General features: G+C 53.3%; 2 protein-coding genes across 2 annotated transcripts; both read right to left on the bottom strand.

The window, feature by feature from the left end:
* Positions 1 to 309: 309 nt before the first annotated feature.
* On the bottom strand, positions 310 to 9,820 carry LOC117643986. Its single transcript, XM_034383173.1, has 15 exons — positions 9,168 to 9,820; positions 4,891 to 7,062; positions 4,598 to 4,695; positions 4,342 to 4,520; positions 3,905 to 3,981; positions 3,605 to 3,766; positions 3,380 to 3,471; positions 3,164 to 3,301; positions 2,505 to 3,074; positions 2,322 to 2,434; positions 1,928 to 2,075; positions 1,571 to 1,827; positions 1,341 to 1,490; positions 1,111 to 1,264; positions 310 to 1,038 (listed from the first exon to the last, which is right to left on the bottom strand). The coding sequence occupies exons 1-15, from the start codon at positions 9,343 to 9,345 to the stop codon at positions 922 to 924; spliced, it is 4,605 nt and encodes a 1,534-aa protein (XP_034239064.1). The 5' UTR covers positions 9,346 to 9,820; the 3' UTR covers positions 310 to 921.
* A 2,523-nt stretch (positions 9,821 to 12,343) lies between these two features.
* LOC117643985 (vegetative cell wall protein gp1-like) lies at positions 12,344 to 14,843 on the bottom strand. Its single transcript, XM_034383172.1, has 3 exons — positions 13,989 to 14,843; positions 13,054 to 13,346; positions 12,344 to 12,383 (listed from the first exon to the last, which is right to left on the bottom strand). Exons 1-3 carry the CDS (start codon positions 14,841 to 14,843, stop codon positions 12,344 to 12,346), a joined length of 1,188 nt encoding a protein of 395 aa, XP_034239063.1.
* Positions 14,844 to 15,534: the final 691 nt, after the last annotated feature.

Below are 15,534 nucleotides of genomic sequence, written 5' to 3'. Positions count from 1 at the left end.
TTCATTTTTATAGTGCCAATAAAAATTCTTGGACCCCCCCTCCTCCCAGTTTCCCACCAGGGGACGTATAAAATAGGCCCATACGTTATCAGTTCTGTTCACAGCATTGCAGTGACCCACGGACTATTTGGATCCGCGCCGAGCTGCTCTCTTGGTGGACAAAATAATTGGGCCACTTCCACCTCCCCTTGCTTGGAGGACTTGAGCATTGTCCAAAGCCGAAAACTGACAGCGTGAAGATTATTTCGACAAACGAAAATGCAGAGCTAGAGTCTTTTTCTTTTGAGGGGGTAGGGTAGCACACAAGTGTTGGATTTTTAGAGGAGTTTATTTATTAACTCATTCATTTCAGTAATGAGAAATAAGAAAGCAGAGACTTACACAAACTCCTTACATCACCTTTTTTTAATAAATTGAGTAAATGATCAACAGAGAATAAAAAAATTAACTTTTTGTTATCAATTGATAAAAAAATACAACCATTCCAATCAGAGTAGTTAATTATTAACTCATTCATTTATGCAATGAGAAAGAAAAACACTCAATAACAAACAGTAATAAGAAGACACATTTTTCCCCTTTAAATTTGAGTACATGATCAACAAACAGTATAAAACAATTTCTTTATACTATTAATAGATAAAAAAATACAAATATCCTACATTAAATATAATGCCTGGTTAAAATATACATAAGACACTTTGATTTAAGAAATTCATTGGTCCAAATAGTCTATGTTAGTATATAATTCCTATATATGCATAATTAAATTTTTCCACCAAACATGAGTATTCTGGACATGCTTAATATGTCGGGGGTAATAATCTATTCAGAACACACATGCTATACGGAAAAATATGGAAGTTGATGCAGCCCTGTTGCTTGCGCCCCAAAAGACCATACACACACATAAATCTAATCTTAAATCCTAATTAATTTACAAATATCCTCTACTTCAATGTCCCCAGTGGTTACATCTTCAGTGCAATTTAAGTCTCTTGCATCTTTGAACAAAGCAAGAAACTTAGGAGATAAGTCCTGCAATAAAATAAAACAAGTTAGAAACATGGAACTACGATTGGCTAAGGGGAAACAATTCCAGACAATTACCTCAATGTTGCCACAAATGAAGAGAGACTTGCGAGCCCTTGTCAGGGCACAAATAGTCCTGTCTACACGTAGTCTCATTGATGGCCCAAATGACAGTATGACAATATCATACTCCATACTTGATATATGTTCTGCCACGTCACAGTATTTAGCGCTGAAAATTTGAAACAATATTTTTGTTTAATCTACATCCTTAGCATAGAAAAGGAGAGATTATGTTTAATACTCACTATTCGGTGCAAGCAAGGAGGGCATTAATATCTTTGGAGAATGAAATGACACTGATAGGTTTTTTCACACTGTCGCTTGGGTATGATTTGCATGACAATATAGAGGAGAGCAGTTTTATTACAAAGTCAGCTTCATTCTTCTTTTTCTTCCTGTAAGCACATAATTAATACTAATATTTAAGCAATTCCAATCATAGGCAGCTAAACCTTTAAGAAAGTAAAAAGCTCACTTTTCGTCAAAGTATGTACAGTTGAACCATACATAAGGCCGCAACTGATGCTCCTGAACTTCTGCCAAGTACCTCTTATAATCGTTTGATGGCTTCATAGATTCCTCATAAAAGGTTTTATTGATGCCTCTGAGCACATCAGGATGCATCCGAAATTGCCTTGATAAGAATCTAGCTGGGGGCACACATTGCGCCTCCTTCAGAGCATTAGTGTACCTTTTCATGAGGGGTACTACCAGTCCAGCATTGCGAGCCCACTAAAATGAAACATGCAACAAAGGATTCACAATGAACTAAAAACCTGCCAGAAAGGCCAGAAGACTTAAATTCCCATAAATAGTAAAAAAAGGATCTTACCTTACTGGACACGTAAGGCGTGTGCTGCCTCGTATCCCCAAAGAGGACAACATCTGTGATTCCAAAGAGAACCATCAGCTTTATGACTGTAGGCTCCCCTACTTCAGAGGCATCATCAATGATGAGAACTTTATGTTTCCGTTGATTGCTAGAAATAACAATGGTTGGGTAAAGATAAATCAAACTGCTTTCAATAGTACTGTATGTACTTGTGTCAGAGGCCGTTAAATAATTAGATAAGGGTCTGATGTCATAAAAACCCTGCTATGCAGCAAACCTGTGCACATGCACACAGGGCTAAAGACATACCTCTACATAATTATTGAATAAATATTTTCTTGTTTGGAGGAAATTGATGAATACTTACATAACAGAAAAAGTTGTTGGCACTTACCTCTGAAGGATGGCTTCTTGAGCCTTTGAGCGATAAAAATTACAACTAAATGTTGTTAAAAGTATGTCACATTTCTTCAAAATAGTTGAGAAAGCAACATTTTCGTCTTTTGCCTGTATAATGAAGATCAATAGATAGAGCAACTTAAATGAATATTGTTGTAACGAGATTCCCAAAACTTACTTGTGAAGAAATCATCTCTATCCGCTCATTTAAAAGAGTCAACTCTAATTTCATTTTGGCAGTTGCAGAAGCTATGTCAGGAAAATTGAAATTTTTCTTGGTCATTTTAATTAATTTTGTTTCATTCCTGGCAATTTCCTTCATAAGTGCACGCCTGTCTTTCTCAAGGGGCTCTGTATTCTGTTTCAACAAATGTTTTTCTGCCAACTGTCTTAAACTATTTCTCCTCAACCTATCACCCACCCTCAGTTCATTCCCAAGCCAAACTGGACGGAAAGCATCAGGGTCTCTGTTTTTAGGATCATCAGATAACATGGGATTTCTAGCTTGCAGCTTTTCTAGTATTATATCCAATTGGTTGTTTGATTTTGCTGCTATAATAACGTAACAATCTCTGTTGAGCTTATGTTTACGTTCAACTAGCTCCTGCGCTAGGGCAGCTACTAAGTGGGTTTTTCCAGTTCCAGGTCCTCCTTCCACAACACTAAGAGATGGAGCTTCATAGTCAACAATATCCTGGATTAAGGAGAGCAACACAGGCTTCTGTGCTAGAGGATGTAGGTCTCCACCCTGCCATTGAAATATGTAACAGTAAGTTAATTAAGAAGGAAAAAAATAATAACAAGGATTCACTATGTTAAAAAATCAAGGCAACTTACAGTTTTTAAACCAAATACAGGTTCTGGTCGAATTGCATAATATGGCTTCAAAACCAATGGAGCCATATTGTGGATAGCAAAATCAGATAAGAACTTAAATAATTCGACCTCCTCGTAAACATTTGTTAGCTTTTTTAGCTGGAAATATAAAAGGTTAGGCTTCAATACAGTTGACACAGAAACTTTTCAACACACTAGAATATTAAAAGAACTCACCGCTAACACTTTGGGAACAGTCTCCGGGTTATCATCTGAACACAGGGTAACTTTAAAAGAGAACTTAAAATCAGGCTCCTTTTTAAAATGTTCTGCAAATAAGAAAAAGAGAGCTAGTTATATGTGAAGCCAAATAATGGATTCTCCGCCCTTGTAGAAACATAAATATCTATACATATTGTGTAATCCTGAAAGTAATGTAAAATGAGATAAACCACAGCATACCTTGAAGATGCACAGATAGCCTGACAGAATCTGACACAACTTGGTTTCTAGAGGCCACTTCTATATAACCAAAATGAGGTTTAGCTGGCTCGGAGGATTTTCCAATAGGACCAACGATGACCAAATCTCCAAGTCTAAATGGGCTTTTCTGATCAGACCCGCCTGATTGGAATAAGATTGGCAAAATGTATTTATCTTTTGTAGGATTAATGCAAGATACAAATATTGACTTGACAGGGAGTTGAACACAAACAAATCAGGCTTTGATTCGTAAAATATAATAACTAATAACCAACTTACAATGACATGTGAGAGTTCTTTTTCTTTTGTTCCCTAGCAAAGGCTTGTCTTGTGATGATTCTACAGCCGTCAGGAACCTGCATAAGACGCAAAGACATCAGATGGTAAAAAGGCTGAGAGATTGGGAACCAAAGGTGATTATTCAGATTCAGTTACTCATCTTGAAGGTAAAAATATAATCTAAAGGGTTACAATAAGTTTACACACTACTTTTACTGGCAATTATAAGAATAAAATCATAAAATTTGGAAAAACAAGGAAACAATCAACTACATCTCTCTGTTTTTCTTTCAAATAAAGAAGATTTCTAAGTTACTGAACCTTTTAAAACTTAGGTTTTCCAGAAAATGGTGCACCACCTCTAAAAACCCATGACCAGCCAACAGAAACTTCACAAATAATTTCATTCTATTTTATGTTAATGAAAAAAATCTTACGGTTTTGATGGTCTAGATTCCTTCCGGATGGTTTCCCACAGTTCAATCAAGAGCGCATTCTGGAAGTGACTCAAATACTCATCTATTGAGTCAAATTGTAAATGTTTTGTTTCCACATCAAATCTCTCCATATTTGGAAGAAGAGGTGGGACCTTCTTTGAACTGATATGTCGGGCTTCCTGTTGACAACACAAAATGTCAATAAGATACAAAGAAAATGCAACTTAAAGAACATGTACATCAAAGTGAAACATACTTTGAGCCACTCCGGCCTCCATTTACCAATACTGTAAAGGAGTGACTCGAGCCAAGATGGACGCACCGAAGCCCGAATAGGTCCTTTCTCTGACGATTCTGTAAGCACAAGACAAAAGTCAAAGACAGACCAGAATAAAGGTGAAAATTGCCACTTTCCCTGCCCATAGTAACAAATTAAAGTGCAAGTCCTTAAACCGAGCACAGTTCAGCAGTTCAGTCATCAATGAAGGAAGGTCGGGGCGGGGGGTTTGAGCTAGTGTAGGCTAGTGCCACTTGGACTTGACCACTTACCCGCAGGTCCAGAGGAGTAACTCTTGCGGGGGGTGTCGTCCTCCATGAAGAGCGGCGAGCGGCCGTCGTACTGCGGCGACAGCACCGTGGGGTGCTGGGCCGCGGGCAGCACCGGCAGCTTCTTCTTGTTCTTCACGGAGGCGGGGCCAGCGAAGGCCTTCTTGGACTTGGGTGCTGGTGGCGGCGGCGACAGCGGCTCGTCGGCGAGCTCCTCCTTGACGCCCTGCAGGCGCCTCTTCTTGACGGAGGCGGGCGCTGGCGGCGCTGGCGGCGACAGAGGCTCGTCTACGGGCTCCTCCTTGACACCCTGCAGGCGCCTCTTCTTGACGGAGGCGGGCGCTGGCGGCGAAAGCGGCTCGTCGGCGACCTCCTCGTTGACGCCCTGGAGACGCCTCTTCTTGACGGAGGCGGGCGCCGGCGCCAGGGCCTTCTTCTTGGGGTGCTTGGCGTCCTTGCTGCTCGGGCTGGGGTCGCGGCCAGAGGCCTTCTTGGCGCGGGCCGTGTCCGTGCTGCTCGGCCTGCTCCGCCGGCACGGCGACGCGCTGGGGTCGCGCTTGGCCTTCTTGGACGAGGCGTCGTGGCTGGAACGCCGCTTGTCGGCCGGGCCGGCGGGGCTGTGGGGGCGCCGCGCCCTGGACTTGTGGGTGACGGTGACGGGCGACGTGGACGACGCCCGCTCCTCGGAGAACGTCCTGAAGCGTGGCTTCTTCATCTCATTGTATACGTTCACGATGGTGGCCACGTGCAACTTCATCTCCAGCAGCTTTTTGGAGCTCACGGCCGGGTACAGCGCGGTGCTGCGGCCTGACGTCCGCTCCTGCTGCTCGGAGTCGGCCTGCCTCTCCTCGTCGGCCACCAGCTCCTCCTCGCCGTCGTCGGGGAACTCTTGCTGGCCAAACAGCAGCGCGCGCCCGGCCTCCTCGTCGTGGTCGCGCTCCAGCTTCACTGAGCGCTCCGAGCGGCCCGCGCGGTCCCGCTCGCCCTTCACTCTGCTGATAACCCCCTCGGCGCCGGGCTGGGCGGGCTGGGCGGGCCGGGCGGCCGCAGGGCTGAAGTCCGCCTCGCGGGCGGCGCCGGCGGCCTCCTCCTTGACCACCACCCGGGGCGGCGGCTGCTTGTCGCCAAGAGGGCTGCCGGGCGGCGACTCCCGATCTTCCCACTCAGCCTCCAGGTCCACCACCTCGAACTCCCGCGCCGGAACTGGCAGCACCTCCACCTCGGGGGACACCCGCGACGCGGCTGGCTCCACGCTGCTGTACTCCGCCTCCGCGTCGAAGTCCTGCTCCTCTTCGGACTCGCAGAAGTCGTAGTACTGCTCGATGGGCTCCGTCTTGACCTCTGCCTCGAAGTCCAGCGTGGTCTGCAGCCCCCACTGGTCGTCTGCGTTGCCGGCCACGCTGGCGATGGAGAGGACGGGGAGGCCGCCGAAGGCGCCGGCCTCGGCGGGGTCCACGTCGGCGGGGTCCACGTCGGCGGGCTCCTCCTTGATAAAGAAGGTGGAGAGGTCAACGTCGACGTCGGGGCACGTGCCGATGCTGGTGGCGGCGGCCGCGGCGGCGAAGTGGCCCTGGTCACCCTTCTCCTGGCTGCACAAACCGTGGCTGGAGCTGGCTTGGCTTGCGCGGCTGCAGCAAAGGGCATGGCCGCAGCAAGGACCTCCACTGCCGCTGTTGTCTTGACCTGGGGCGATGCTGCCAGCGTTACGGCAGCAACCAGGGTTGCTGCAACCCCAGTGGCTGCACCCAGGGTGGTCACAACCAGAGTGGCTGCAATCAGGGCGGGTACAACCAGGGTTTTGCCAGCAACCATGCCTTTGGTTGCAGCCATGATTTTGGGAGCTGGTTTGGCTGGGGCCAGCAGCAGGGGTTTGGCTTGAGCTGGAACCCGTAGGACTACTTCGGCTGCATCCGGGGCTGGTGCTGGAACCAGGGTTCGGAACACCGCGCGGGCTTCGGCTTGAGCTGGAACCTGTAGGACTACTTCGGCTGCATCCGGGGCTGGAACCAGGGTTGGAACCAGGGTTCAGACCGCCGCGGGGGCTTCGGCTGTTGCTGCGCTTCTTGAACAGGCTTGGGTCGATGGGCACTGCTACCGGCGGTTCAGGCAACGGAGTCGGTGTCGCCGACGCCCGCTCGTCGGTCTCCAGCTGCTGCGACATGGCGGCGGCAGCTCCTGAAAAAACATCGCAAAATTGGAGCAAGAAATTGGAAACCTTTTCTCCTAATAGTATTGGACTGGGACAAGGCGCCGCCGCCTCAGAATAAATCGTCTGGCGGCGATGGCCCATTCATTCCCACGACCAACGAACGATAAGGCCAATCCGACACCAGCGAGGGACAGCTTGGGTCGGTTACCCGGTTTAGCCGTCCACGCCGGAAGACTGCAACGGCGTGAACTGGAGACGCTGACACTAGCGCAGTCAGACTGAAGACGACTCGCGGGCAACCTAAGCGGCAGGCGGACCTGTCGAAGAGCCACCCCGACACCCCCTTCGGACCTTCGGCCCTTCGGGGTGATAGCGAGCGACTCTCCACGACGGACGTCGCGACGCGTCGCGTGCCGCTCGATTTGCATACAACTTCAATGAAGCTACCTGAACTACCGCATCGTGACGGAGCGGCCATAAACACGGCCACCCACTCACCATTTATGAGCCCTGCCCTCTTTCCCTCCTAGGGAGCAGCTATAAACACCGTAACACGGAGGTACATCTGTAATCCGGTAGCTGTACTGAAACACAGCTATAAACCGTTCTGAGCCCACGACTTAGATAGAGTAAGAATCCTTTTTCTATGGCCCACGACCAGGTAGGGGAGCGGTTCCCAACCTTGCGGTCACGACCGCAAATGGAGTCACGAAAAAATTAATTTCGAGGGGTCGCGGAGAGGTGGCTGCGGTCGCGGCGGGGTCCCGAGCTGCCAGCGGCCATACACTGTGCCGGCACTGAATCCACTCCCACACGATTCAAGCGACGCGCCACCAGGTGTCGCCGCTTAGGGACAAAACAAAGCAGCAGTAGCGCTCGCTCGTAGAATCTCGGAATCTCAACTCGAAGCTAATGATGTCGAACGCCCGCACGTCAGCAACCTGGCGCCAATAAAGAAGAGTGCTACCCGAGAGCAGCTATCGCAAAGGCATTTAGTCGTCCCCTTTCCTTTGCCCGGCCGTTAGGCACAATAAGCGGCAACCCTGATGTAAACATCCGTGCCATTTCGGTTGGCGCCAAATTCGAGCTGCGTCAGCGCGTCAGCTGTTCGAGGACATCGCCGCTGCCCCAGCGCAGGCGGACGCAGAAAACCCCAGAGCCCTGTCAACGGCTGGTGCGTCCTGGGCGTGCCTGCCGAGGCAGTTCCCCGAAAACAGGCGGCCCGGCCCGCAACCAAGGCCAAGGCATTCGAGACCGAAAGGCTGGGCGCGTTCGGCGGAGCGGCGCAGCGCTGGCAACACCAAGGAAACTGGCGCGGGCTGCGAACAGTTGAACACACGCCGGCCGAAGTACTCACCGTGGAGGGCAGCAGCAGTCGGCTTTTCCGGTGCAACTCGACCGGGGCTCTGCACACACACATGCCGCGCGCAAACGCTCCGTCGAGACGAATCCTGCCGTCGGGCGAACGCAGCAACGCAACGGGCTATACTAGTTGGGTTAGCTTCGTTCGCGCACGCTCACGCTGCTGCTGGCGCTGCCAGTGTCGCGGTCGCGAGCTTCGAGGGGGCACCGCCTAAGCCGCGTTGCCGCGCGGGACGGACCGCCAGGAGCATCAGTGGGCTACAGTGGGCCCGCGCGGGGCCGCGGGGCCCACTTGGCAACGCCGCATCCCCCCTCCCTCCCGCCAGCTTACCGCCAGCCACACAGCCACGCGCCGCCACTCGCCATCCATCTAGCCATCTAGCCAGCCTCACCGCGCCCCGCGCCACCCTGCTCTGGTCGTGCGGACCAGCTGCTGCAAAGCCGCGCGCCCCGGCGCCACCAAGCAGTCCGAGTTACCGTGGCCGCCGGGCGGTCCGGAGGGAAGTGCCACCTCTCATGGTGCCGCGGCCACTCCCCGCGAGAGAGACAGCCGCCAGGCCGGTCCCAAGCGCGCCATGAGCTCGGCTCGGCACCTCTGCCATTCGCTGGGCTGGACACACACACACACACACTCTCTCTCTCTCTCTCCCACACACACACACGCATACATAAACACATCACAACACCGCTACCGCCTTACAGCCGGGCGTGCCCCCTCGACCTGCAGATACAATACACTAGAAACGGATCCGCCTCTCCACTCGCATACCTAAGCCAGAGATAGCCCAGACTCCATGAGGACCAAGGTAGGCATCCCGCACAGCTTCCTCGCCGAGACTGACAGGGGGACTCTGTGGAGCTCCTGGAGTGACGATGAGGACTGATGCCCGGACTCCGCGTCCAACGCTTATATAGATAAACCGTGGACCACGTGACCCGGTCGTCATCCCTTCCACTCTGGCTCCCTCCCTCCTGTGACGCGTGGCTCCCTGTCTGGGTGTGATGGTCAGTGCGCGCTATCCAACAGTACAGGGGCCGGTCTTAGGGGTACTTTAGGGCTCTTGACAGTGAAACACTTTACTCGCGAGTATGGTGTTTTATTGGCTGACGAGATGGGTTGGCTTCTCAGGGCTTCACACACTACACTTTCTTGCACACAACACTCACTGCACTGGACCGTGCTCGGGACTCAACTGCCTGGCCCCTTCCGGCGTCGACACTTAAGTACCCGATCGATTCCTGGGGGCTCCTACTGTGCATGTGGCCAACAGCGCACTTGCAACATTCGCAACAATGTATCTCACTTGTGTCGCTCGCCACAAGGGTCAATTAAGCCAGTGAGTCACGGGCAAGGCGGCGCAGTGCAGAAATTAATAGTGGTGCATTTGAGTATGACCTTATTGGAGGATGGCCCGTCGTCCATCCGCGTTAGGCGGGCAGGATGCCACACTCCCCCCCCCCGGTCCCCTCTCGGAAATTCTCCAAAATTAGAAAAGAAGAGAGGAAATCGGAGAGAGACAGACAGACAGACAGACAGACAGAGAACGCGAGAGAAGCTCATCACAGTAGATGTCATCAGACCCGACCTGTCAGTCTCTTCTACTCTAACATGGTTTAGGAAGGTTGAACGCCCGCCACACATCGATTTAAATGCTATAAAGCTGCGCCGGTCGCTGTGCCCTTCCGTGCTTCGTTAGTCCAAACGCTGCGGGTCGCACCCTCCTCTCCCCCCGCGCTCCTGCGGCTCCGCTATTTGATTCTCCCCTCCTGATCGCGACACGATTTCCTAGAAAAGTAGTAAAACCCGGCAAGCATGGAGGATGCCATGCCGTGCCACACCGCGCCGTGCCAGGCTCTGATTGGGGCCCACACAGTGTAACCAGGCCTCCACAGGAGCCAGGCCGCGGTGGCATCGACACCGATGTAATCAGGCCCGGGCCCGTGAGAGCCGCGAGAAGACGGACACTGCGTAGGGACTCAGCAAATTGGACCCGCGAGAAGTCATTGATTATTTTGACCAAAATTTGGGGGGCGATTTGCCGAGTCACAACAATGTAGCTGCCTGGCCTGTTGTCTATTAGGATGATTCCTTCAAGGTCCACCAGCAGAGAGGCTCCGCGCAGGACTCCCAGAGTCTAAGTGGCCTGGCCAGCCCTGGCTTCATTTTCATTACATGCATGGAAAATCCAGCGAGGTGGTGGGGAAGGTTTCCCACGGCCCGACCGACACAAGCAGTAATAACTGTCACTAATTCGGGCCGTATTTTTGCCAATCAGGCGCTGTATGTACAGTACTGTGATGCGAGCGGGTCGGACGAGCCGTAAGCGCGGAAGCCCGGCTGCAGCGCGTTGCCCGCGCGAGTTGGGTGGGACCGGAACCATAAACTAAACACCAGAGGGCACTCTTTGTTCCCAGAATCAGATTGCATTGCTCGGCAATGCCATGGCAATGCCGCCCTTCGGCCCACATCCTTCGCATGGCCTCTATGGCCCCCGCATCCGTCCCGCGCGAGCAACAGTCTCCCCAAATGAGACAGGATCATCAACACACGCACGACCAATAGGGTATTTCGGAGCAGCCGTGGCCCGGAAGAAGAAGAAAAAAACGGAAGTTAGAAATGGCAGTTTATATGAGAAATATACGCTACGGATGAGCACCCGCAGCGTATATTTCTCACATAAACTGTCATTTCCAACTTCCGTTTTTGTTCTTTTTCTTCCGGGCCAGGGCTGCTCCGAAATACCCTATTCACACGACACGCCGCCGCGGGTTGGAGACGGGCGGCTTGCCACGGTACGCCCCTCGGTAAACTTCACACTGAAAAACCAAACGTGGTCACCAACTGATGAGGTCAAAATGGCACCCATTTGACCACACCTGTTGGTGAGGTCTATAGACCACGTTTGGTTTTTCAGTGTAGGGCTATTCGCTGTCTCACTCGCACCCCTGTGCTGCCGGACGCCGTGCGGTCCCTGAAGGCAGATAAGTTTTCGGGATTCTGTTGGATGGAGACTCTGAAGACTGCACAACCGGTCCGCGCGGCACGCGGCATGGCCTTGGGCATGTGCGCGGTGCTGCGGCAGCAGACTGATTCCGAGCGTGGCTCTGTCTCTCTCGCACTCGTGGGGCGTCCCGTCTAGGTGCGAGAGAGACAGAGCGACGTAAACGACTCTCGGAATGAGTCTACAGGTGCCGGACCCGGACCGCCAGTCGCGCGGGCCGCCGGGCATTGTAGCAAACATGTGGCGGGGGCGTGGCCGTGCAGCCGAGCGAAGAGTCGTTTCTTCGTCGTTCTGCCTTTCTAGCACAATAAACACCTCTCTCTCTCTCTCCGAGTGCGACAGAGACACAACGACGAAAGGACTCGTCGAAAGCTGTCCGGCCGTTCCGCCAATACTGGGTGACGTGTCGTGTGTCAGCGCTTGTCGGCCGTAAGACAGCCTCGCCGAACATTGTCCGCTCTGCGTCTACTGCATGCGCACCTTGCGCACCGCCTTCTCTCTCTCTCTCACACCTCTCTCGCGCACTCCGGGCCTCTCTCAAAGGAACGAACTATTTATGGCAGTGTCGCTGGCTCTCTCGCACTCCCCAGCCGAAGGTCTCGAACAGCCTCTTTGTGTGTCTCTCTCTCTCACTCTAGTCCCGCGGCCAACGATAATTTCTAATTACGTTTTCTACGAGGTCTACTATGACTGTGTGAGGTGTTTTATAAGTTAGTGAAGAATAGAACTGTGCGGATACTCACTTTCTGGCAATAGTAAATACAAAGAATCCATGCCAAAAAAATTTATTGTAATAAAACTCTTTTTTTTTTTTTCAAAAAAAGGGAAATTTACATAAAACCAACATGTATACAATGCTTGCTCCACAGTAAATAAAATTAATAAAATATACTTTCAAGCACTTGTAAAAATACAAAACATATAGAGTATTTTAGACTCTAAATTAAAATCCTGATATACATTGCTGTTTAAGTTGTTTGACCCTGTCAAAAAACAATACAATATCAATTCACAAAATATCAGCCAATTTGATCCAAACAGTTTTCAGCTGCATAAATCTACACACAGAGTGCACATAAAATCGATTCTCTAAGTTAGCATTCAGTGGTACTCACAACCCCTCTCCCCCCATGGAAGATAAGTCGGACCTTCCCCCACCCCCCTCCCCCCACACACACTCACTCACTCACTCACTCACTCACTCACTCACTCACTCACTCACTCACTCTCTCTCTCTCTCCCTCACACAAACACACATTCTCCCTTACAGTCAGTTGATGCTCCTCCCGAAACACATCACACACAAGCAATTTTAATGTCACACACAAAACTGAACAAGAGCCACGCTCTTCCTTACTACTTTCAGTATCTCACATTGCATTCAAATTAAAATTGCGTATATGTTGATGAACTTTCGAATTCCGCAGGAGCCCCGAAGGACTCGCCTACGCACGCCCGGAAAGAGAGTCTAAGTCACGGTCGTGTGCTTTCCGAAGGTGCTCTTTGAGCTTGTCCCTTCTAGAAAGCACTTTGCCGCAGACCGGACACGGCGCCACCACGCGGTTGGGGCTGTTCACGTCGTGCGCACTCTTCATGTGCCGCAATTTGTGCTCCGACTGGCGAAACGACTTGTCGCACATCGTACAGTGGTACTTTTTCTCTTCCCTGTGGGTGTCATAGTGCTTGTCGAGTCGCTTCAGGTCGGTCTTGCCACACACGGGGCAGGTACCCTCGCGCGGCAGCTTGACTCCGGCGCCGCCACGGCACCGCCTCTTGCTGCCCGACGACGCCTTGGGCAGGGGCAACGGCGCCGCGTACTTGATGGACGACGGCGCCGAGTTCTTGATGGGCGACGGCGCGGAGTACCTGATTGGCGACGGCGCCGAGTCCTTGATGGGCGAAGGGACGGCGGTACCGGCCGCGGACGCCTTCCGGGTGTAGGGCGTCTTCCGGGGAGAGGACGTCTTCCGCGGGGAGGGCGCTTTCCGAGGCGACGGCGTGGCGGCCTCCAGGGCGGCCTCAAGGGCCGGCGCGGGGCCGGGTGGCTGCGTGCTGGCCGCGGCGGCGCCCTTACGGCCGCCGTAGCTGCGGGGCTGGACTCCCTTCGGTCTCGCGGCGGCCCTCGAGGTAGCCCGCCCCCCACGACGCGCCCTCTGCTTCTTCGGGGCGGCTGCCTCTGGGGAGGCCATTGGGCAGGGCGACGACGCCGAGGACGGCGGCGGCGCTGGGGCGAGCGGCGACTCCGAGGACGGCGGCGGCACTGGGGCAGGCGGCGACGCCGGGGACGGCGGCGGCACTGGGGCAGGCGGCGACGCCGGGGACGGCGGCGGCACTGGGGCAGGCGGCGACGCCGGGGACGGCGGCGGCACTGGGGCGGGCGGCGACTCCGAGGACGGCGGCGGCACTGGGGCGGGCGGCGACGCCGAGGACGGCGGCGGCACTGGGGCGGGTGGCGACGCTGGGGACGGCGGCGGCACTGGGGCGGGCGGCGACGCCGGGGACGGCGGCGGCACTGGGGCGGGCGGCGACGCCGGGGACGGCGGCGGCACTGGGGCGGGCGGCGACGCCGGGGACGTCGGCGACGATACACAGGACGGCGATGCACAGGACGCCGACGACTCGCTGTCCAAGAAGTCCCATGCCATGGACTCGGGTGATGCCAAGGACTCTGGCGTCATGGGCATGACCACATCGCTGCTCCAGCTGGACAGTCGCTCGCGGCCGCTCCGGAGGCCAGCTTGCAGGAGCGGCGGAGCGACGCAATTGGGGATGGTCACCAAACGCGAGACTCCTTGCGCGACGAGGGTGGGGACTGGCACCACGACTCCTTCCTTGACGGAGATGATCATCACCACGGAAGGCACAGCAGGGATGGTTGCGGGGCACGCGGGTGGCTCGCGTTGAGGCCCCATGTCGTCCACGCTGCGAGGCGACGGTGGCGGCGACGGAGGTGGTGTTGGTGATGGCGGCGTTGGCGGTGGTGATGGGGGTGATGGTGGTGGTGATGGTTGCAGGTTGACCGGCCACGCCGACAGCAGCGAGTCCATCTCGCGGGCCGGCAGGGCCGGCGGGGCCGGCGGGGCCGGCAGCGACGGTGATAGCGGGGGCCAATCGATGGTGAGGGCCGCCGTTGGCGGCCGTGGCTGCGGGGGCGTGGGCGAGGGCGGAGCCGGCAGCGGTTGAAATGGATCCTGGTCGAGCAGGAGGCCCAGGTCCATGAGTGTCTGGTTCCACAGTTCATGACACACCGGCTTGGGCTTGAGCAATGTGTTAGGCTCGACAATCTCCCCGGGGCTTTCCTCGTCACCCTTCTTCTGCCCGTCTCCCTCCTCTTCCGCCATCTCCCAAAGAGGCGAATAATCGTTGATGGACTCTATGTAGACATCCAGTGCTTCTCTGTTGAAAATCTCCTTCATGTCAGCGTCGCAGGGCGGACAGGACATCTTGCCGACTGGACCTGGAAGAGAAGACGTTACTCATGTACAGAACTGCAAGGAGTCACGAGGTCAAGGCCAAGTTGGGGGCCATCCATAAAGTACGTACGTCCATAGTTTTAGAGGGGGGGGGGGTTACACCAAAACAGACAGCCCAAGGGGAAGGTTAGGTTAGATCGCGGACATAGGAGTAGGGTTGACTCCAAAATAGCGCGCGTACATTATGGATGGCCCCTGGCAGACACAAGGCATGGAAGGGTTGGCGTTCTGCTGGCCTCCCTACACAGCGTAATACTAGACAATTTCTCATGGAAAAGCTTTGAACTTTTAGCTCTCATATTTGAAGGGTTTAGCCGTCACTTTAGCGTCACGTTACGCTGGCTCTCTGACCCACATACTACCCCATTATGCGGGTGACAGCCAACTCGTCCCAAGCAGGTCAAATCGGTCCACCCCTAAAAAATATTTAAGCAAATAATTAATTTATTAATTTGTTCGGGGGTGAGTTAACCCGGGGGCCGAAAGGGCAGGGTCGAGATGGACATGGGTCGACTTGGGCCCGGGACGAGTTGTCCTAGTTCCCGCAGCGTGACCAGATGGATAACCTCCTGCCCCTAGTGCGTAACGTTGTCACTGAAAATGGGCTTCCGTTTTCCAGACCAAACATTCAAGTTTTCCCCTCTTTCAGAACCTCAAAAAG

This window comes from Thrips palmi, unplaced genomic scaffold (genome assembly GCF_012932325.1).
Source record: "Thrips palmi isolate BJ-2018 unplaced genomic scaffold, TpBJ-2018v1 HiC_scaffold_17, whole genome shotgun sequence".
NCBI classification, from domain to species: domain Eukaryota; kingdom Metazoa; phylum Arthropoda; class Insecta; order Thysanoptera; family Thripidae; genus Thrips; species Thrips palmi.
Note: the sequence above shows the minus strand (reverse complement) of the source record. Positions and strands in the feature narration are given on the sequence as shown.